Source organism: Petaurus breviceps, unplaced genomic scaffold, assembly GCF_028583685.1.
Source record: "Petaurus breviceps papuanus isolate PSGF00001 unplaced genomic scaffold, PetGlider_PUasm1.0 189, whole genome shotgun sequence".
NCBI classification, from domain to species: domain Eukaryota; kingdom Metazoa; phylum Chordata; class Mammalia; order Diprotodontia; family Petauridae; genus Petaurus; species Petaurus breviceps.
Genome location: NW_027185809.1, coordinates 15,099,348 through 15,123,425, shown reverse-complemented (window position 1 = coordinate 15,123,425; position 24,078 = coordinate 15,099,348). Strand labels below are relative to the sequence as shown.

Below are 24,078 nucleotides of genomic sequence, written 5' to 3'. Positions count from 1 at the left end.
CTTGAGCAAGTTACTTAACCCCAATTGCTTAGGGGCGGCCAGGTGGCTCAGCGAGTAAGAGCACCGATTCCAGTGTTGGGACAACCTGGAGATCGAATCCCGGGCTCAGACACTCAGCACCACACCCAGAAATAACTGGCCGGGTAACCTTGAGCAAGTTACTTAACCCCAATTGCTTAATTAAAAAAAAAAAATACTATATAAACTTCGAGGGATCTATCATCTTGTTGATGACGCTCATAACTCATTCATGTCTTCACATCCTGTGTAATTCCTGTTCGTGTTTTCCCATGGATCCTCTATGGAGAGCATGCCTATGAGCTTCAACTGGGTCCCTACACTTTTTCAGTACCATTATAGCAACCAAGCTGGCCATCTTTTATTGCTTGCTGTCTTACCAGGACTGACCCACCTCCTGCTCCAATCATACATTTCAGAGCTATGTTGGTGATCACAGATGCTTTTCAACATCTTTATAGTCAGAAAACTCCAACAGGACCCCCCCACACACATTCAGAATCGAATATGAACATCTTGGTTTGGCATATGAAACTCTTTAGCGCTCGGTTCCTTCCTATCTTTTCAGTCTTCTTACACATGCCTTCTCTCCATGATTTCTAAGATCTAGCCGCACTGCTCTATTGACTATTCTTCTCATACAATGCTCCATCTCTCATCTCTGTGTCTTGCACTCAAAGCTCTTCTTCCTCACTGCCACCTCTGAGTTTCCCTGAATTCCTTGAAGATGCAGATCAAATACCACCTTTTGCAAAGAGTCTTTTCCCTGTCTTCCCTCCTCTAGATGCACCAGTGCTTTCCCTTCTGAGGTTACTTTCCATTCACACTGTATGTATCTATGAGTATTTATTTATGTATGAGTTATTTATTTATGCTCTATCTATTTTATTGTTCACCCCAATTAGAATGTAAGCTACATAAAGGCAGGGATTGCTTTGCTCTCTTTTTGTATCCTCAGTGCTGAGCATAATTCCTGGCAAATAGTAAGCATTTACTAAATATTTGTTGATTAACTGATACCTTTCCAGACTTATGACACAACTACTTCCCTTCTGGCACTATATATCTTAGCCACACTGGCTTTCTTGCTATCCCTAACACATGACATTCCATGTCCCATCACCTTCCCTTTGCACAGGCTGTTTCCCATGTCTTGAATTCTCTCCACTCCTTACCTGTTTTTAGAATCTATCACTTCCTTCAAAGTTCACCTCAATCAACTCTGGGGAGCCAAGATGGTGGAGTAAGCAGTCCAGAGAATACTAACCCAAGAAAAATCCTGAAATAGTGGAGCCAGATGAGGTGCAGCAGTCTTTTAGCTTTGGAGGCTAAGGAGATTAAGGGAAAGGTCCCTCTTGCTGTGGCTGAAGACTAGTACAGTTGGAGAGGCAGCCCAGCAAGCCAACAGAAAGCCCCACCTCAGAAAACCAGCAGGAGATCCTGAGCCCCAGAGTGGTAGAGCAGGCAAGCGCCAACACCAGGCACACATTTGCCACCACCACCAACTCCAGCTCAGCACCAGATAAGCTACCAGCCTCCAGCTGCCAGCACCTGAGGCCCCAGTATACAAAACCAGTAACCAGGTCCCTTGTCCCCAACACAAGAAGCCTGGGAGAGTGCCCCTGTGCCCCAGAAGCAGAGGTCAACTTAAAAAGTCAGAAAAAAGGTAAACATCAACTGTATGCCAATAAATTTGACAATCTTAGTGAAATGGATGAATATTTGCAAAAATATAAATTGTTCAGGTTAACAGAAGAGGAAATAAAATACTTAATCCCATTTCAAATAAAAAAATTGAACAAGTCATCAATGAACTCCCTAAGAAAAAATCTCCAGAGCCAGATGAATTTACAAGTGTATTCTATCAAACATTTAAAGAACAATTAATTCCAACTATATATGTATATACTAGTTGGGAAAATAGGTGAAGGCATCCTACCAAATTCTTTTTATGATACAAAGTTTACCTCAAGTGTAAGCCTCGTCTCAAATCACCATGCATTTATTTTACATACAGCTTGTATTTAGTTGCTTTTGTTCCCTTGATAGCACACAAACTCCTTGAGGGTAGAAAATGTTTAATATTTGTCTCTGTGTTGCCAGCATCTAGCACAGTGCCTGGCATATAGTAGGTGCTTAATAAATGCTTCTTGGTTGATTGTGCTAGTATTCTCTGCTTGTTTTAATAAATGGTGTAACTATAAAGATGCTAAAAATCATCTATGAAAGCTTGCGTGTTTCCTTCTCATACATACACACACACATATATTTTGGCTTTTTGGAGGGCAATTGGGATTAAGTGACCTGCCCAAGGTCACATGGCTAGTAAGTGTGTTAAGTGTCTGAGGCAGGATTTGAACTCAGGTCCTTCTAACTCCAAGGCCAGTGCTCTATTCACTGTGCCACCTAGCCACCCCTCCTCATATATTTATGAAGGATATCTCTTTATACCTGTGTAGATTTTTTTGATAGTAGCTGGGTGGCACAGTGGACAAGGAAGAGTGCCAAGCCTGTAATTAGGAAGACACCTTCCTGAGTTTAAATATGACGTCAGACACTTACTAGCTGTGAGACCCTGGGCAAGTCATGTGACCCAGTTCCTCATCTGTAAAATGAGTTGGAGAAGGAAACAGCAAAACACTCTGGTATCTTTGCCAAGAAAACCCCAATAGGATCACAAAGAGTTAGACATAACTGAAAAATAACTGAACAAAAACAAGATTGGGGGGGCAAGGCAATTGGGATTAAGTGACTTGCCCAGGTCACACAGTGTGTCAAGTGTGTGAGGCCAGATTTGAACTCAGGACCTCCTGACTCCAGGGCCGGTCCTCTCTTCACTGTGCCACCTAGCTGCCCCTCATTTTCAAAGAGAACCAAACAATGATATCACAGGTGATGTCTTAACTTGCTCATGATTTGGATTTAAGTGACACAGAGTTATGCAAAGTTGTGAAGAGACAGAAGTCAAGATGACTGGTAATGGCCCCAGATGTAGTAGATGATTTCCTCTTACTGACCTTTTTATATATTATTTGTGGGTTTTTTCCTTCCCCTCTCTAAGATACCTTTTAATATAATCCTTTAGTGTTCTACAGATGGTCTTACCTCCAGCACAGATTCACTTTCATTCTTATTTCAATAAATGTTTTCCGAACTAAATGTTCTCAAGCATGCTAGTTTACATTTTCCCAACAAATAACAAATCAAAGACTGGTTTTTCTTTAAGAAATTATTCTAAATTGCTTATCTTACAAATAGTATATTGTAATACACAGCATTACTCACGGAGATATGGGTTAAGAATCCTCTTTAATTGTTCTCCTTTGGGTGCACTGTATATTATTTCAGTTAATCTATGAAAAAATAAGAATTACCTCTTTAATTTGCCTAGAGCTAATTATCTGGGAAAAAATTACTTTCAGAGAAGAAATAAAATAATCCATATGGTTCCCTGTGATGTCTTCACACCACTGAGTGTATGTATATATGTATTTGCCTAATCAGACACTCAAAGCAGTTCATTATTCTGGAAAGCAGCTTTTTCTAGCTAAAATTCAATTATAAAAATGTTTTAGTCTATCGTTTCTCAAATTCTACTCTATACAACCTCAGGGTTCTACAAAACAAAAATTATGATGGCAGACTCACAGAATCACTTTGCTCTCCATTTCATTTTCTTTGTTGATCACACATAATGTATGCATTCAGCTAATGTAGAGAACAGTTAAAACTGATCACTGGAAATATTTTATCCTTGACTAATAAGAAATTATTATTGATTAAAACCCAATAATGTCTGCAGCATAGTGAGCTGACTTTTAATTTTTGCTGAACTATCAAATGGAGAATACCTGAACAAGCTATTAATGTAGGACTGTAAAAATTATGCTGTTATAACTGAGGAAAGGAATTGTTTCATTCAAAAACATAGGAAGATTATATGAACTGATACCAAGTGAAGTGAGCAGAATCAGGAGAACCATCTACACAGTAAAAACAATATTACAAAGATAATGACCATTGAAAGATTCAGAGATTCAGATCAATATGATGACTGATTACAATTCCAAAGGGCTCATGTTATAAAATGCTCTCCACCTCCAAATAGAAAACTGATGTATTAAGTGCAGATTGAAGCATATTTTTTCTCTTTCTTTTTACTTTTTTTTGGTGGTGGTAGTGAACATGGTTAATGCCATATGTTTTGTATGGCTTCACATGTGTAATGGACATTGTATTTCTTGTCTTCTCAATGGGTGGGGAAGGGGTTCAGTGAAGGAAAGAATTTAGAACTGAAAATAAAATTGAGTAACTTTGGCTGAATATGCATAAAATATTTTGTGTTTCTTTATATTCTTCAGGTTGCTTTTTAACTGCTAAATTTTTATGTAAATATCTGTCATGAGTAATTAGGGAAAATGAAGAAATTTAGAGACAAGAAAGGATGTCTTTATTACTTTGGTTCTGAGGATAAAACAAACATCCACAAACTTAGATTCAATACCAAATCCCAAATATAGAACAAATATCAATATAACCCTAAATATTTCAAATGCAGGTTTACTTCCAGTGATTCTAATATATAATGTGTATTATGTAACAATATTTTACCATGGTTCAGGTAAAAATCACAAAGGTATTTTCAAATGAAACACTGGAAGTTTTAAAACAAAATTCTAGTTTTTAAAGACAAAATATGAAAAATTATGACAATCTTCCAACACAGTGGCTTATATAAACAAAGGGTAATATGAACTATTGTGAAATATCTTATAAGGTGAACTATCACATCCAATCATCTATTCCCAATTTTAAAACTTACTGCACATAAAATGATTATGATACTGTCAGAATAAAACTGATCAACAAATATAATATTTTAAAATCAGCTTTTTGTTATTTATCATTAGAAGACATTTAAATTTTTTTGAAAGATTTTACTGTAAACATTTTACCAAAGTTTCCTTAAAATAAAGGAGTCTGTCAATACAAAAAGTTCAAGAACCAATATCTAATCATTTGTCTTCTTTTTCTAGAGTTTATGCATACTGACTAATTGCTCTCTAGAAGCTGTGAATATTTTATATAAACCTCATCTTTCTTCAGTCTCAGTGGTCCATGCTGTAATTTCAAGATCTTTCTACAAAACAACCAAAAAAATCCAACTTCCCCTCATTTTGAAAGGAAACTACTACATAATCATTAAGTAATAAAAAAATGTGGCTCAATGTTACTAGTCTGCATCCCCAAATGGGGTTTACTTGAAATGGCCACATTTGCATGTAACTTGAAAGACATACTAAACTTAATTATCATTTTAGACAATGTTATTAGATCTAATTTATCTAAGTGAAAATAGACCCAAACATTTCAAATCATAATACTGACAAGTTTAATTTTATTTCCCTAGCAAAATATAATGTTTATTATAAATAAAGCATTAATTACCTTTCCAATGAAAGTAATGGTTCCATTACCCTAACATGATCAACTGGATACTTTTCTCGAACGGCAAACTTTACATCATCTGCTTCATCACTTCGAAACCTCAAGATATTTAAAATTAGGTATTCATAGTTGGTAAGAACAATGTTCCCCTGAAAAAAATTTAAAAAACAATTTGTAGCTTAATGTTTTCCTCAATATTGCATCAAGGACGAAAGAAAGGAATCTTCAAAGAGCTTCAATCAACACACAGTGAAATGAAGTTTAAAAACAGAAAATCCAAATACCTTCCCTAGCTTATTTCTTTATCATCCCTTAATAAACTGATTTGCAGAAACTTTAAAGAGCTTTAGTTTGAAACCCACTGGAAGCAATATAATTTATGAAACCAATCTGCACATGGTGTGTCCTAGATGGCAGTTCTTTACACTGATTAGTTTTTAGAATACATATATATATATAAAAAAGTTTTATATATATATATATAAATAAATATATATGTATTTATATATAAAAAAGTTTTTAGAATACGTATATATATATTTGAAGAAACATTAGGAACCATACATTTGTAATTTTAATTGCAAGGTAATTCCTGTGATGTTAGTCATATACCACTTAACTTTCAGCAGCAATGGCACTAAAGCTGATTTAAAGGCTGTCTATGCAGCACTACAGGTCCACATAATTTTTAATTAAAAAAATTTTAACATGTAATGCAATACTGGAAATCACAACATAAAGTCAACACTATAAAAATATCTATTACCTGCTGTGCCTTCATTTACTGGAAGCAGTAACTGTCAAATAATACACATGTAGAAGTATAAGAGGTTTTTGTTTAAAGAGGGTTTTTTTTGTGTTTATTTTTAGATTTTTTTTTTTTTGCTTTTTGGAGGGAGGAATGCAGGGCAATTGGGATTCAGTGACTTGCCCATGGTCACACAGCTAGTGTTAAGTGTCTGAGGTCAAATTTGAACTCAGGTCCTCCTGAATCCAGGGACAGTGCTCTATTCACTGCGCCACCTAGCCGCCCCACAAAGAGGTTTTAAAAACAAAAAATACTGGGAAACCTTGGCATCATATTTAAGAAGGTAGCCTCAAGAGTATGGGTTCAAACCCCACCTCTGATCCATGCTGACTATATGATCCTGAAAAAATCATTTAACCTCTCAGTCCAGGTAGCAGCAATTATAGACTCAAGTTGCAGGCCAGCAGCCTATTTGTATTGGCAGATGAAGTTTTCTTATGACAAAATCATAACCCTAGTCTAAATGAACAAAAATGGAGCTTCATACAGACAAAAATAGATTTAGAAAGGGACACAGATCAAATATGTTTTTGTTCTTATTTTGTTAAAAAGTATATTTCTTATTTGCAATCAAACTTTAAGATTTTGTGATTGACACCATATTCTTCCATGTGTCCTTTGTGATTCATAATTAAATTCTTTATAAAACTCAAACATGAATCAAAACTATCATATCATTTTGTCACTGCTATTAGACCCATGGTGCCTTGACAGAAAGTAAATATAGTACAAACCATGAAATCCACAAATGGAAGGGTGCAAAATTTTGGATAGGTCTAACTCCCCCTAAGAGATGGCTGAAATGTGAAACAAGTAAAAAAAGTAAAGCTAAGAATGGTCATATCTAGGCATATAATTTTATAACTTTTCCCTTTTGTTTATTATGTTACAACTCTCTTAAAGAGGAAGAGCCCTGACTTTAATTTTCCTCATATCTCAGGTCTTGTCCTTTGTTTCACATCTTTTGTAGACCTGTGATCTCCAAATTTTGTTTAAATCATATGTAAAAATTTCTGAGCATGAATTTTTAAGATCTGTATATTTACTTATCTGTTTACATACTACTATACTAACAAATATGTGTATTATAAAACACAAAATAGAAATACATAAAGGATGAAATTAAAATGAGTTTTCAACTCACCTTATCATAAAGTTCAATGATTAAATGATAGGCAGCTTCATCACTTCCAAATTGAAAATCTACAATCCGATCGACACCAAGCTGTTTTACACTGACTAATCTTCGACTTTTCAAATGCTTTCGGCACTATCCAGAAAGAAGCAAAAAGTCAGTAAAACTGAACTTCTAAATCATTTATTACTGGATCAGAATTTGATTAATATACTTATATTCATTCTTTAAAACTGAATTCAATAAATACTAATGTAGCACCTACCATGTGCAAAATACTGGAGATACAAAGACATAATAAAAATAATCATAAAAGCTCATTTTTATACAGTATTGTACGTCCTAAAAATTTTTTGATATATATAGAGATATAGAAATAGATATACAACAGTATATTATTTGATCAAAAACTAAGCCATCCCTATCCCCAAGTCTATTGGAGGTAAAGGGTAGGGAGTAAATGATTTACAATTACAAAGTAATGTGAGGAGAGAGCACTAAAGATTGGGTAGGGGATAGGAGTGGGAATCAGGAAAGACTTACCTAAAGCTTGGCAACTGAGCTAAACTTTTAAAGAAGCTAAGGATCCTAAGGACCAAAGGTAGCACATTACAAGTATAAGAGACAACTTGAACAAAGGCAAAGGGACAGGAGATGGAAACTGAGTTGGTCCAGTTTGGCTAGAAAAAAATAGAATAATGTGAAATAATGGCAAAAAAAGGCAGGCAAGAGTCAGATTATGGAAGGTTTTAAAAGCTAGGCTGAAGAAATATCCTGTCCAAAAGGCAACAGGGAATCACTAAAGTTTCTTGAACAAGTAAATAGCAGTTAGACCTAAGGGTGTTAAAGAAAGATTATTTTGGCAGCTACATCAAGAATGACCTACAGAGGGGAAGAAACTTGAAACAGAAATCAATCAAGAAGCTTTTTCAATAGGCCATGTTAAAAGGGAAAAGGTGACAGATGTTAAGGAGAAATGTTATGGAAGTAGAATCAGCATGACTAGACAACTGAAGCCCACCTTGAAGAAGAATCCCTTCCACGACATGCCTGACAAATAGTCCTCAAACCTTTGAAGACCTCTGGGGAGACTACTTCCTATGGTAGACCACTCTATGTTTGGATAACTTTTAAGTGAGAAAACCTGAATTATAACTCACCGATTCTGATTCTGTATTTTGGGGAAAACTAGAAGTCTATCCGCTCTTCCAAGTTACAGTTGTTCAAATACTTGTAAATGGTTATGTTCCCCTGTGGTTCTTCTTACGACTAAACATCTTCAACTAGTCAGGTCCAGGCCACTGACAATGCTTCATCCTTGTCATCTCCCAGTCATATGTACCTCCTGACATTCCATCTCTTGCCCTGCCAACAGCTATCAAGTCAATACCACCACTGCTTCTGGAAAAGGTATGTCTATAATAGAACGCCCTATGTTTCGATTCATCATCCCTAAGACTTTTTAGAACAAAACACTCTTCCCCAGTCACTACTCCCCCATAAGCAGTTGCTTTTCCTTATTTGAGGGAATTAAAAATGTGAATTCCTAACACTTAGTACAGTGTCTAGCACATAGTAACCACTTAACTTTTTCATTCATTTATTAATTCAGTTCCTCCAAACGATCATCACATTGCATGACCTCAAGACCCTTTGATGTTCTAGCTGCCCCCTTCTGTAGGCTCTTCAGTTTATCAATGTCCTTCCTATAACATAGTGCCTATAACTGACCATAATATTCCAGATTACAGTCTAATCATAGCAAAGTACAGTGGGAATCATATCTTATTAGTCCTGGACACTATGAATCTCTAAATATAGCCAAATACTGCATTAGCTTTCTTGGCTTCCATATCAAACTGTCAACTCACATTGAGCTTGCAGTCCATTAAAATTCTCAGATATTTTTCATATGAACTGATGTCCAGACATGTCTCAACTTCAAATTCTAAAGCTGATTTCTGAACCTCAAGTATGAAAATTCATATTTATTTCTAATAAATTTCATATTATCAGATTCAGCTCTTAGCATTTAGCCTTTAATAGTGCTATTCTGGTCTCTCCTCTCTACTGAATTCAGTGACTATATATATGCAGAAAACTCCCAAATCGACATGCCTAGTCCCAAACTCTCATGTATTGCTCTCTGGATAGCTCTTCCTGGATGGTCCATAGTCAACTCAAATGTACTACCTCCAAAATGAAATTTTCATTATCCTCCTTATAAAACCCCACTAGTCCTCCAAATTTCCAATTTCTTCAAACTACAAACACTTATAAGTTTGATCTACATTCACTAATATTTTCTCAAGTCTCCACAATTAACACAATAATAAATTAATTTGTAGAGATTTCAGAGGTGCAAATGCTTACGCTGAAAATTTAACAATGGGCTCTCCCAAGTCTTTTAAAGTTGGCTTCAGCACAAAGGAGGGGTGGGGCTTAGATTAGAACTAGTGGCTAGAAATAAGACAGAGACTAATTCCAGGCAAGATAACTTATCACCCCATGGTGGTCCCTGGGAAAGAGAAGCCCAAATTTCCAATAGGTAGGAAGTAGGAATGAAGGAGTAAATAGAAGCAACATGGTTTGGAGCTTGTGGTTGGGAAGTCTTCTCTCCCTGTCATCCCCCTACTATAAAATCTCATCAATTTCACAGGATCTCACAAAACCATCCCTTTTTCTCGACTCATAAAGCCACTTGGGGTCATTATTCTTCACTGCCTATAGGATAAAATGCAAACTCTTCAGTCTAATGTTGAAGGCCTTTCACAACCCAGGTACCACCTACCTTTCCATGCTCATTTCACGCTACTTTCCTTTATGAACACTAAACTCTAGTCAAACAGGACTAACTGTTCTCCACATTCAGTCCTCCATCTCCCACCTCCGTGGAGTTACACAAACTACTCCTCGTGCCTAAAATGCCTTCTCAAACTATACTTTTCAGAATCCTTTTCTTCCTTCAAGGTTTAACTTAGGTGGTAAATGTTCCTTCCCTGACTCCCTCAATGTGAGCATTCTCCCTACTAAAATACCCTAGAAACATACTTATTTGTGTATAAGTTCTATCTCCTTAGTAGAATATAACAGGGCATAGTATTAACTTTCATCTTTATATCACCTATTAGTACGTTGCCTTTGTAATACAGCAAGCGCTTAACATAAATTTATTGGATTGAATTCCCTTCATATACTATTTAGTAAACCCATCAAAAAAGGAAATGAAGATAGTCTGACCATATTTGTTCTTAATAAAGCCATGCTGTCCCTTTGTGATTACCACCTCCTATTCTAGATTTTCGATAATTATTTATAATTATTAATAATATTTAATTTAATATATTAAATATATGAATTTCATTAAAAATTATTTAATTGAATAATTAATTATAATATAATTAATAATGATAATAATAATTATTAATAATACATCCTAGAAATCTACCAGGAATCAAATTCTACCTCTGCATTCAGAAGATGAAATAAATGAGGTTAAGAAAAATTAAGTGAATTTGCACAGCATGTCTTTATTTTAGTAACACTAAAAAAAAAAAAAAGAAAACCAAACAGGTAGAAAATGAATTAACTCTAAATGAGTAAACTGCAATTTTAAAATTTAGCTTCTCCTGTCCAAGTGAAAGTTACCTTCATTGCAAAGCTAGATGGCATCATATTCTTTGGCCATTCAAACTCTGTCGTGTGAATTCGTATACCAGATTCAAGTAAAAGTGTAACTTTGAAGTCTGGTCTGTGGAAAAAAAAGAAAAAATATGCCTAAAAAATACTATTTGCCAAAGAAACAATTGTGAAAAAAAATTAAGGTTAAAATTAATTTAAATTTAAATAATCAGATAAATAAAAATATAAAATACTCTTACTTTTGAAGGCGTATAAGGTATGTCTTATTATCCACATCATAAATATTGTGTACTCTCATTCCTAACAAGCTGTAAGGCAAAAGAAAATATGTAACAAATTACATTTGCAGAACTGAGAAAAACAATGGTAGAATACAGGGGTGCATCAACAATATACACAAATTTACAGATCTAATCCAATCTCTTTTTCCTCTTTTTTTTTTTTTTTGCCTTTTGGAGGGCAATTGGGGTTAAGTACCGTAACTTGCCCACCACACGGCTAGTTTTTTTTGTGTGTGGGTGTTAAGTGTCTGAGGCTGGAACCAAAGGCCAGGGCTTTATTCACTGCGCCACCTAGCCGCCCCCTAACCCAATCTCTTAATTCCATAGATGAGGAAACAGCTAGACAGGTTAAATAACTCATAAACTCACTGAGGTAGGTATGCACAGAACCAGGAAAGAAACACAGAACTTGAGAAAGAAATAAATCACATTTAGAAGAGCTCTCAGGTCATCTAGTCCAATCTACAGCAGAAAAAGAGTCCCTTTTACATCTTTGACAAGTTTGCATCCAGCTTGACTGCGTGAAGCTGTCCACTCCACTTCTGGACTGCTCTAACTGAAATACTTCCTTCCACTAAAATGAAATCTGCTAATCCCTAATGTATCTATCCTCCAGCTTCTTTTCCAAATGAAAGCCCTTCAAATATATGAAGAAATGATATATCCCGCTCCCCTCTGGCACACACAAACGAAACATGGCCAGCTTCTTCAACCAATCCACATCTGGTACGGTTTCCAGTTCATTCCATTATGGTTGCTATCCTGTAGACTCAATCAAGCTAAATCAATGTTTTCCCTAGAACCATACCCTTCATTTTCATTTTGAACGCTATGTCTCTCCTAACGCGGTCTAAAATAAGATTTTTTTTGCTACCACGCGATACTTTATTCACAATGGCTTGAGGATAGAGATGTGAGATAGAAGACTAGCTAAAAGGGACAGAAAAGGACTCCGTGACAAGGGGCAATCCTAATTCCAACTCCTCTGACACCGCAGATCCTTTCCTACCCCCCATCAATGTGAATAAAGTGTCACAGGAGAGTCCCTGCCCCCCAAATTCTGACGTTAGACTGTACTAATAACTAGTGTAATGCAGTGAGAATGCTAATAACTCTCATTTTTCTCTTTTTAGTTAGAATCTGTGACTTCATCGCGCGCTGACACATGGAGTCGTGGGTAAGGTTGGGAGATTGAGCGTTCACCCCTGGAGTTAAGTTTAACCGTCTCTAAGCGCTGGTATCAGTGGGAGGCTAACGTGGCCATATGGCCACAGGTAAATGGCTCTCCCAGACTTCAAGCCCACCTCTGCATCCTCGCTGGGGCTCGGCTCGCATGTTTTAAAGATTAAAATGAGCTTTTACAGAATCTCGGTGCACGCGAGGCAGTCGTAAAAAGGAGTCGCGGTCGGCAGGGGATTGGCACTGATAAGTTCCAAGGCGGAAAGGGCCCACTCCGGGCCGGCCCAGCGGCCGCGCTGCGCCCGAAACTGTCAGGTCTTTCTGGGCGCCCCACCCTACCTGGCATTGAACTCGGAGACGATGGCGCAGATGTCGACGGAGCTGAACCGAGTCTTCATGGTGCGGGATCCCAGCTGCCCACCTTCCTGCCCGGCTCCCCACGTCGGCCAGCCCCTACCGACGCCAAGCCGCTCAGCCCGCACGCAGGCGCAGTAAGCGAACTGACGGCAGACCGGCGGACCCAAAATTCATTGAAACGCGCTTCCAACTCAAGCTGCACTGTCTACTTCTAGGTCCTTAAGTTAGAAACAAAGAGTCTCCGGTCCGCTAGTCTACCCTCTGGACGAATCGCCTGACTGCATATCACGCGAGAGCAGCCGCTGCTGCCGCCTTTCTTTAGTTTTCATCCTTTACGCATACTTTCCGAACTGAAGTCTTAGCGACCCCTGCTGGCACAAAAATGCTTTGCCGTACGTTTCCTGATAATTTTACTCGGTGTCCAGCAGGGGGCGGTACAGAGCACCGCTTTAGGGCGGAAATTTGCTGTTTGCAAGTTGAGTTGTCCGTTTTAACGAAGAGAAACCAGAGCAAAGTTCAACCAGCCACGCCACACGTGACGTTTTGTTTTAAACATCCTCTAGTGGACGGAATCAACGCTCCACTGAATCTTTTTTCGCCTTTTATTCCAGGCCCGAGGAATACATGGAAACGATTGGCCCCCAACCGATGGACGTGTTTTAACTTCTAACGTGATGCATCCATTAAATGCAAAATGCGGAAAAAAGAGACCGTGTCTCACTATCTTGCCCAGGCTGGAGTGCAGTGGCTATTCACAGGCGCGATCCCACTACTGATCGGCACGGGAGTTTTGACCTGCTCCGTTTCCGACCTGGGCCGGTTCACCCCTCCTTAGGCAACCTGGTGGTCCCCCGTTCCCAGGGGGTCACCATATTGATGCCGAACTTAGTGCGGACACCCGATCGGCATAGCACACAGCAGCCCAGAACTCCTGGGCTCAAGCGATCCTCCAGCCTCAGCCTCCCGAGTAGCTAGGACTACAGGCGCGCGCCACCACGCCCGGCAGGGGCGCGGGCCGAGCTGCGAGACCTCGAGGCTGCGGGCCTGCATGACGTAGCCCGGAGAGGGAGGGGAGGGGCGGGGACCCAGGGCCCCGTTAGACCGCGGCCTCTTCTCCGTAGGGGGGCGGTGCGGAGAAGCTGGGGCGGCTCTGTAGAACAAAATCGGGGCCAGTCGCCTGGCGAAGGTGGAGAAGCCCCGTGCGCCCGCCCGTGGCTAAAAGCGTGGCCAGACCCGCTCCGCTCATTTTCCCCGGCTGTCCCTCTTCATCCTTGACCCCTGGCTTCCTTCGGTTCCACCTTTTCAAGAGCCCTGTCTTGGTCCCTCTTAGTGACCTCCAGTTTCTCCTGTGGGTGCCATCGTTTGCATGTTGTCCTCTCTCGTTAGGCGGTAAGCTTCTGCCAGGCGGGGACTGTTTTATGCCCTTCCACATCCCCATCGCTTAAGTGTGCCTAGCGGGTGGTAAGCACTGAAACGCTTGCTTACTTGACTTGGGTAGCCCCTTAAAACTATGCCAAAAGGAAGGTTAAAAATAAAGAACAACGAAAAAAAAAAAGAATCTCTTAAAATATTCCTATCAGTAACAGCATTCTTTTAGCCTCCCAGTTGTTACTAGTAAGTTGAAAAGGGATAAGGTAGAATTTTTATTTATGTTTAAACCCACTCATTTATTGCTACATCTGACAGAGAAAGTTTACTTTCAGTGCTTTCTCTGACGGAGCTGATGAGACTCGGGGAATTAGGGAAATAGAGCACTGCCTACACATAGAAAGTATGGGTGTTTGAATGCCAAATAGGAAAAACAAAACACACAAAGAAAGCTTCATTGTTATAGTGGTTCTTGGCTTTATGTTTCCCAAGCTGAAGTATTCCATAATTAGCGGCAGACCATCAGTATCTGGCCACTTTATACCTTCCCTTTTTTCCTTAGTAAAAAACGTGATCAAGAGAAGATACTGATCTGCTGGGCTGAGACATCTTCTAGGGAGCTGTTCGTTCATTTCACAGCCAGCTGAACTCCCCTGGACATCTCCATCAGCCCTAAAAAACCTCTTCATCCTCCAAGATTTAAGATTTCTTAACCCAGGGAACTGTCACTTTATCAATATATTATACCTTCTGGACTCTCCCTCTAACTAGAGGGTAGAGGGCTCATCCCAGAATCTTAAAGGAGGGAGCCCAATCCAGGCACCTCCTAATTTCCCATCCTCTGCACTCCTATGGACTTCCTCATGCTCCAAAAGATGGTTAGTTTCCCATCCTCTTCATCTTCCTTTTGTGCCTTGTCTTCCCCAATTAGGTTGTAAGCTCCTTCAGTTCGAGAACTATCTTGGCACATAGCAGGTGCTTCATAAATGTTTAGTGACTATCTGGCGTATGTGCATTATGGTCTCTCTGTAGAACATATATTTTGGCTCCTTAATAAAAGACATAGGGAACACTATCTGCCAGAGGTTGAGGTCTGTGACACCGTACTAAAGGTACCATTACCTTGTTGGGATGATTGGTCACCACGTATTCTTAGCCAGGTTTAAATCTGGTCAATGATGGTCTAGGCTCTGGGAACTCCCTTGAACTCTTATAATGGCAAGCAAAGAAGTAAACACCTTGTTTCATTTCTTTAACACAGAAGTAGTTAACACCTCCTTTCAACTCTTCAACACAGAAGTAAACACCTTGCTTCAGTTCATGATTGTATCGAGTATTAAGATCCAGAACTTGTGAATCCCACAACTTGTGAACTTCTGTTGATAATGCAACAGGAAGGGGAGGAGCTAACTTATATAAGAAGAGGCCCAGGCTGGAGAGACCAGAATTGAGAAGGGAACTCTTGTGGTAGAGAAGGAGAAAACTTGTGGTATCTCAGCACTCTATTTGTCTCTTCTTTCTGTGTTGATATTTTTTTTTTTTTGTGATACTTTGTACAGAAGCCCTGAGACCTTACTGGAAGCCCTGAAAGAGGATTTTCTGGTTGTCTGTTCACAGAAGTCCTGGAGGAGGGATTCGGAGGTCATGGGATTGTACTGATGATCTGTGTTGGGTTCTCAGACCTTGTTTTGTGGGTCTGTGTTGATTTCCATGTTGATGATTTAGGTTGACCTCTTGGACCTTGTTTGTGGGTCTCTGTTGATTTCACAGGCAGATAGTGAATTGATGATGGTGCTGGCAATATGCATGAAAATTATTGTGACTCTGTTAAGCTTTGTCTTCCCAGAAACAGGAACTGTGAAGGACTTGAGGTGGACTGGACACTGTGAGCTTACTGGACAAGGGATTGGACGAAGAACTGGACAAGGAACTGGGAACTGCCTGCCTTTGAACCCAGGTGACAGCTGTGTAGATTTGGGCAGGAGCTGGGACCATGGAAGAGGAACCACGAAAGCTGAGAGCCAGCCTCAGTCAAGATGAAAAGAACTCTTCTTGGGTACCTGATGCTGACTGAGAAGATTATGATTTACTGTGACCTAGGGGTGGAGAACTTTGACCTTTGTCCATAAAAGAGACAAGCCTCCTTAAGGATGATTAAATTAATTAAAGACTTTCTAAATGACTGAATTACTAAATGATTGTACTTTGTTTAAAACTATGTGGCCACTTTGGTGAAAACTATTTGGCCATTTTAGTGATAAATTATTATAACATTGTGAATGCTGTACTTTGATTTCTGTGAATGTTTTGCCTTAATTTATTGTTGAATAAATAGAGAGTTCACTATACTATGTAATCAGAACCTTGAAGCTGTTCACAACAGCAGTCCTCTGGAAAGCTGCTTTACAACTCTCCTGAATCTTCCCACTTGGTCTGGCTTTTTCATGCCTAAATCTGATACCCTTAACCTAACCAGGCCCCACATTGCTACCACAAGATTGCCTCCACCTGCTTCCCACCCTTGATACCATCAAATTCCCATTCTCTTGGTTCCAGGGAATCTGACCTCTAGTTATCCCAGTCTCATCAAGATGCTCCTTAGACCCCTGCTTTAGTCACCCCAGACTACTAGAACACCCCTAGATCCTTCCCACAGTCTTTCTGTATATAAAATCCATCTTGCATTCATGAAGGTGCTCAAATTCAATGTAGTTGAGATTCACTCTGGCCTGCTTGTCAACACAAGTGTTATAAGTGCTCAGGCTCCTTAAGAGTCTACCCAGTAGGGTGAATCTTTAATAAACTTTGCTTTTCTTTGGCAGAGAGAAAGCTTAAGTCAAATTCATTCAACCGGACATGATATGTCAGTATTTTGGGGTCCCGAGCACCCCAACACTTTAAAATCCAACATATGGTTCCCTCACTAGGAAACACTGCTAATCTCAAATTCTTCTCCAGCTAAGACTGGAAGGTATCTAAGCCTCACCCTCTCCCTATCCCCTTCTGGATCTCCAGTACCTTGGAGGTGCTTTTCAGCCCTGACCTCTCAGGTTCCATTAAGACAGACAGCTTGGAGGTTATCTCATTCTCAGCCTGACACTTTCAGGTTCTCAGTCCAGTGGTTATGTTGGAGGCCATTGACCTGGGCACAGCTTCTGAAGCATGGAGGACAAGGACAGATGCCCCCTCCCGAAGTGTATGCCCAGTCCTTTCAATTCTCTCAATGCCAGGGAATTGGGAAAATTTCAGGTACCTTTTTGTGGGGTTTATTTCTCTTGTTTTATTTTGTTTGTTTTTCAAGCCTTACTCCCAGGTCCTCCTTTAGGGAGGAAGGGATTTCCAGTCCCCACACTTATAATGGGTCAATCCTTTTTAATTTCCAAAAATTCACTTTTGGATTGTCTTTTACAAAATTGGGGAAAATTTAATTTCTCTAAAGAACTTAAAAAGAAAAAATTGATGTTCTTATACAACACCGTTTGACCTTGGTATCATCTAGAGGGCCACAAAGCCTGACCGATTTGGGGGAATTTAAAACATAATACTCTCTTGCAGTTAAAATTATATTGTTGCCCAGAAGAAAAATGGATAGAAACTTGCTACATAATGGTCTCCTCCCACTCTCTGGGAATCCCATTCTCAGGAAAGATAGTAAGATACTCATACTTATAGCCCTTCCCAAAAGGGAGAATGGGGGCCAATTAAATGGCCCCCCTCAGGGCTTTGGCCCCCTCTTCTTCCCTGCCTCAGTTCTCATCACCCTCCCAGCTCCTATCCCCACGCCAATCTCCCCTAGCCCCTCCTGCTGCTCCCCAACCTCCCCTAGCTTCCCTTGTTTCCCATGCTCCCCCCTCCTTGGTCACCCCCTTTTCCCTTTGGTTTTCCTTCCCTTTTCCTCTAGCCTAACACCCCTCATTTCCTGCCTCCTTCACCTTCCACATCTACTCAGCTTCTCCCCCCATGGACCCTCCCCCAAGGTGATTTCTGCTCAGGTTCCAGCCACTGGTCTTACTGAGATGCCTCCCTTTGCAACCCATTCACTGGAGGTGAGACTCACTCAGGCCTCAGGCTCTGGGATATCTCCCCCTCTGATGGCTCCCCTCCTCAGTTACCAGCTGACCTATTCCCTTGCCAGCTGGATTTCCCCAGGGTTTGCAGCCTAATTCAGTTAAACCAGAACTCCCCAACCCCTCCCTCTCAAGAAATGGGACTTCTATCACCCTTCCAAAGGCCCCATCCCACAGTGCCCTCAGGGCTTTTTCCTCTGAGGGAAGTGCCTCCCTCACCCAGTGGGGAAATTAGAGTGCATGTTCCATTCTCTATTTCAGATACACTCAAGTTAAAGAGAAATTGGGGAGATACTCTGAAGACCCTAAGTTTACTGAGGGTTTTAGGACCATATTTCTACAATTAGGGCTTTCTTGGGGTGATATGAATGTCCTCTCCACTTTTTATTCCACTGAGGAGAAGAGGAGAATCTGGGAACAAGCCCAAAAATTTGGGGATAGTTTGGCTAGCAATGACCCACAAAATACCCCCCAGGAACAGTTGCTGTTCCCACTAGTGACCCAAGATGGGATTATCCAAAGAGTGAGGAGGGGAGGCTAGGTAGCACAGTAAATAGGAGCACTGACCCTAGAGTCAGGAGGACCTAAGTTCAAATCCCACCTCAGACACTTAACACACACTAGCTGTGTGACCTTGGGCAAGTTACTTAACCCCTACTGCCTGCCTTCCCCCCTAAAAAAAAAAAATCAAAAAAATAAATAAAGAAAGAAGAGAGTCTACTCCTGATGCGCAGATACCAATCACTTTAAAAAAAAAAAAAAGAGTGAGGATAGGGGAAGAGATATTTTGGTATTTTGCCTGTTAGAAAGCCTAAGAACTGCATTTCAAAAGCAAATAAATTTTCAGAAAATTAGGGAAATTATTAAGTGAGAAAAGGAAAACCCTGCTCTTTTCCAAGACTAGCTGATAGAAGCTATTAAGAAGTATATAAATTTAGTTCCTCACTCTGTAGAAGAGACAGTAATCCTTAACATGTATTCCGTTAATCAGTCTGCCCCAGACATTAGGAGGAAACTGCAGAAATTGGCAATGAAACCCCAAACACCTCAGGCCCAATTACTGAAAATGGCCTTTAGAATCTTTAACAACAGATACCTAGTTGCCGCAGAGGAGAGAGAACACAGGCAGATACATATCTTCCAGTCTTGTTTTTCAAGCCTTACTCCCAGGTTCCTCCTTTTCTTGTTTTTGCAGCTTATGCAATATTGAAATTAATTTTTCCTTGAATATTTAGTAAATTCATTTATGAAGCAAATTTATTCTGAGTTTTGTCTTTAGGATTACATTTATGGTTTGTTCAGTTTCTTTTCTCTTTTATGAGCTTGGGTTATTTAAATTCCCTGTTTCTTATTTGGCTAATCTGGCTGGGTATTATTGTATAATTGTGTAAATATTCATTTCATTTAAATGGTCAGTCTTGTTGGTATATACTTGGGCAAAATAATTTCTAGTAAGTTCCTTTATTTCTTCCTCTTTTGTTGTTAATTCTTTTTTCATTTTGGATATTAGTAACTTCATTTTCTTCTCTTTTAAAAATCATACTAGCCAATTGTTTTTCTTGTTCTTCCCCACCTCCCCCCCTAAAAAAAATAGCTCTTTGTTTTCTTGATCAATTCTTTTCTTTTACTTTCAATTTTGTCAATCTATGATTTCCAGAATTTCTATTTTGTCATTTGGTTGGGGGTGTTTGTTGATTTTCTAGTTTTTCCCAATTCATAATTCTTTCTTTTTCTTCCTTTGTGAATAAAACTATTTAGAGATATACATTTTCCCCTAGGAATTAATTTGACTTAATCCCAAAAGTTTTGATACCTTGTCTCATTGATTGTAACTTTCCTTAGTGAATTGCCTGTTATTTATAGATTTTTTTCTTTGATCCACCAATTCTTTAGGATTAAGTTAGTCTGTAATTAATTTTTAAAATAATTTATTATGAACTCATCTCCAATTAAATTTAATTCTTTTTTTTAAATATCATTTATCAAATATAAATTTTATTGCATGGTCGTCAAGAAAGTTTGTGTTTAATAGGTCTTGTTTTCTGTATTTGTTTGTGAAATTTATGCCCCAATAAATGATCAGTGTTTGTAAAGTTGACAAATGCAGCTGAACAAATAAGGATACTTCTTATTACCATTCAGTAATTACCAGATAGTTAGTCTAATTTGAAAAAATTATAATCAAGATCTTAAAGTTTTTTTCTTTTATGTTTTTGTTAAATTTGTCTACTTACATGGAGGTATCTAATTCTTATAGTTTTACTATTTATTTCTCTCAGTAAATCACTTAAAGTTTTCCTTTAAGAAACATTTAGATGCTATGCCGTTTGGTGCATATATTTACAATATTGATACTAGTTTATTTTTCTATGGTGCCTTTCTGTATAGTACAATTTTTCTATTCATCTATTAATTATGTCTATTTTTGCCATTGTCTTGTCTGAGATCATTTTTGCTATCCCCCATTTTGAGTTAACCAGAAACATGACAGATTTTATTCCAGTCCATTATTTTAGCTTTTTGTGGATCTTTATGTATCAAGTGTATTTCTTATAAACAACACGTTATTGGACTCTATTTCCTAATCCAGTCTGCAATCATCTTCCATTTTATGAGTGGGTTTATCCCATTCACATTCATGATTATAAATGATTGTATATCCTACCATCTTCTCCATTTTTCTCTCTTTGCCACCCTTCCCCATTTCATTCTTTACAAATAAGATGGTGGCCAGTAAGGAGTTTGCTAAAACCCTTTTGTTCTGTCCTTTTCCAGCTGTGTCATGATCTATAATTGACACAATCTGCCTCTGTGTCCTTGTCCTGCTTTTCTCCCACTTACCTAGTTCCTAATTACATCATGCTCTTTACTTGTCCTTTTTAATCTCTCCATTCACCTTCCAAAGTTGGAGTTTGTTTTGCATCACTATTACTTCCCTTCATCTACCCTCCCTCTTAATCCTCTTGTCCCCTCTCCCCATTCCCAAATCGAGTTTAATGTATTTCTATACCAAGCTCTTTGTGTTCAATCTCTCTTGTTCGGTTTAGATGAAAGTGAGGTTCATGAGACCTGCTGTCCAACTCCCTCCTACTTGTTCATAGTCCTCTTGTATACCCCAATTGTGTAAGATAGTAAATTCCATCCCCCTTTTCTCCATTTTTTCCCTGAAGTAATCTGCTTTTGTTCCCTTTTCTTTCCTTCCTATATAATTCAAAGTGGAACAAAATCAGCCCCATGTTATCTATGTTAGTCAATTACCTCTATGATACTCGACAAGGACATTAGGGGTTTTTTTGGGAGGAGGGAAGGTTTTTTTTCCCCCTAGCCCCATTATGATATAAACACTTCACCATCCTCTGGTACCTTTTCTAATTGTTCAAATTTATTTACCTTTCTACGTAAGGTCCCTTCTGGTTCTACTTATATAATCTATGATCTAATCTGTGTGGGTACTCCTTTCAAAGAAGATATTAACATCTTATCCTTTGTGATTCTCATCCATCTTAAAAGGCTTAAGGCTTCCTTTGAATTCTTTTAATATTTTAGGGGTGCCAATGTGGCACTTTAGCTGTCCTGTTTATTTTCATGCTTGTAAATGAACTACTCACTTCTCTTTTTTGGTCATACACATGTCATATCACAGGGGAATGGTATAATGGAAAGAGAGCTAAATCTGGAGTCTGAAAAGAAGGGTTTCACTCTATCCCAAAGCTGTTACTTAATAGCAAGATCCTGACCTTCCCCTTGCCTCAGTTTCCTTATTTGTAAATTGAAGGGGTTCTTGGAATACTGAGACTTTAAGGTCCCTATTAGTTTTAAATTCTCTGATCTTATGTCTTTTATGCCATATCTCATAGGAAAGTCATTGTTGGTAAGATGACTTTCTTAATGTAAACCATTGCCCAGGTTCCCAAACCAAAAAAAAAAAAAAAAAAAAAGGAGGAGGAAATTTGACTCTGGACTCATATAGAACCTGGATTCATCTTAGGGGATATCCTGACCTTCTAGTGGAGTCAAGATTTTTCTCACATTTTATGGGTTATTATATCCTTATATTGGAGTCCTGGGGAAACCTTTTAAAGTTTAAGTATTGTGCATGACTAGTGTATGCCCAAGAGAGACTAAAAGGGCCCCTTTCTAAAAATATCTGGTATAAAACAGCTATTTGTTTTCTCCACCACAAAATAAATTATTAAAACAGCAAAAGCTCGTAAATATGCCTTAACAAATACTTAAAACAAAACATTAATCCATCATACCTATTATATTTCACCAGGAGGCAAGGAAGACTTTGTGAGACTTCTAAGCTAGTATTTTGTCTTTATTCTATAAATGTTTAGTACAACATAAAAGTTGAAAAACATCAGAATAAATCAGACACATAATTAAACTCATGGTAATGTGCACAAGGCACATTTCAAGTAATTGTTAAAATAATGAAGTACAATCGATGAATGTTTGTTTTAAAATGCATAAATACACAATAATGATTCAAAAATAGACAAAAAGTTTTTTAAAACATCTGCATAGAAAAGGCAAACAATCGCTTCTTATTATTATGCTTGTTATTATGTCATATATATATATACATATATATTGTTTATTACTTGTATTATCTCACCCTGTGATATGCTCTATGTTCACCTAATCATGTCCTGCACCATGAGTTTATGAGTTTTCTCATATGCTGGCAGTACCTTGACCCAGTGGTTTAACTTTTAACTTATAAATACAGATTCACTACCAGGTTCCTAATCCCATAAACCTTCACAATTAATGCATCTTTGTATATTCCTTACCACTCTTATTCTAGATGGTTGGACACTGTTTGATATTTTGAACTATTGCCAACTCTGACAGTTTCAAACGCAGAATATAGTTTCTCAAAAGAGTCAAGTCAATGACTGTCCTGTTCTAGCAATCTAAAAGCACACAAATGGCTAGAGTTCCTTCTTCAATCTTGGAACTGTTAGATTCACCTGAACCTCAGTGTTCTTTGACCTTCTAAGAATTTTTACCAGTCTAGTTAAAATGTCATCAAACTGTTGGGTGATGACACTGTTTAGGTGATAGTTACAGTATCCTAAGATGCAAAGAGGCATTTCATTCATTGCTGTGCACTGATGGCAGTTCTTGACAATTAAGCCAAATTTTCTCATGCTATTTAAGGAGAAGCAGTCCAATATGATGTTGTGAATAAAATACTAACCAGGAAACCAGGTAAAGTATTCCTCCCTCATTAAAAAAAAAAAGTTTGGGTGGCTAGGTGGTGCAGTGAATAGAACACTGACCCTGGAATCAGGAGGTCCTGAGTTCAAATCCAGTCTTAGATACTTAACGCAAAACTAGCCATGTGACCTTGGGCAAGTCACTTAATCCCAATTGCCCTACCTTCCCCCCTCCAAAAAGCAAAAAAAAAAAAAATGTTAAAAGTTTGAGGCTGAAACCATAAAGACCATGATTGCTCTTGTCTGATTTGTCAATCAGCTATTGCTTATAATACAGAAGGTTAAGTAGTTGTTCTGCCCCTCAAGAACCAATTGGCACTCCTTTAGCACAGGACTAAAATCCAGCTGGTTGGATGCTCAAGTTAAAACTGCTTGCAAGATCCTGCTCATGTGTTCAACTTAGATACACACTGTCTGAGGACCTCACAAAGTCCAGATCTTCTAGCTTGGTTGGCCCTTTTTTCCCTTCACTTTCAGGATGATCCCATCAGTGGTCATTTTTTTCTTCCAGAAAAAAGTACAATTACAAGAAACACCTTCTCTAGGA

The 24,078-nt window shown here is 38.6% G+C and overlaps 1 protein-coding gene across 1 annotated transcript in view; it reads right to left on the bottom strand.

The window, feature by feature from the left end:
• NEMF (nuclear export mediator factor) overlaps positions 1 to 13,259 on the bottom strand; it is an 87,932-nt gene extending 74,673 nt beyond the window's left edge. The window contains exons 1-6 of the mRNA XM_069091965.1: positions 12,851 to 13,259; positions 11,291 to 11,359; positions 11,058 to 11,160; positions 7,419 to 7,544; positions 5,467 to 5,615; positions 3,304 to 3,371 (exon numbers count right to left, since the gene is read on the bottom strand). Coding sequence (XP_068948066.1) covers positions 3,304 to 3,371; positions 5,467 to 5,615; positions 7,419 to 7,544; positions 11,058 to 11,160; positions 11,291 to 11,359; positions 12,851 to 12,909 — 574 coding nt within the window. The 5' untranslated portion in view covers positions 12,910 to 13,259. The remainder of the gene's footprint in view (positions 1 to 3,303; positions 3,372 to 5,466; positions 5,616 to 7,418; positions 7,545 to 11,057; positions 11,161 to 11,290; positions 11,360 to 12,850) is intronic.
• Between the last annotated feature and the right edge of the window lie 10,819 nt (positions 13,260 to 24,078).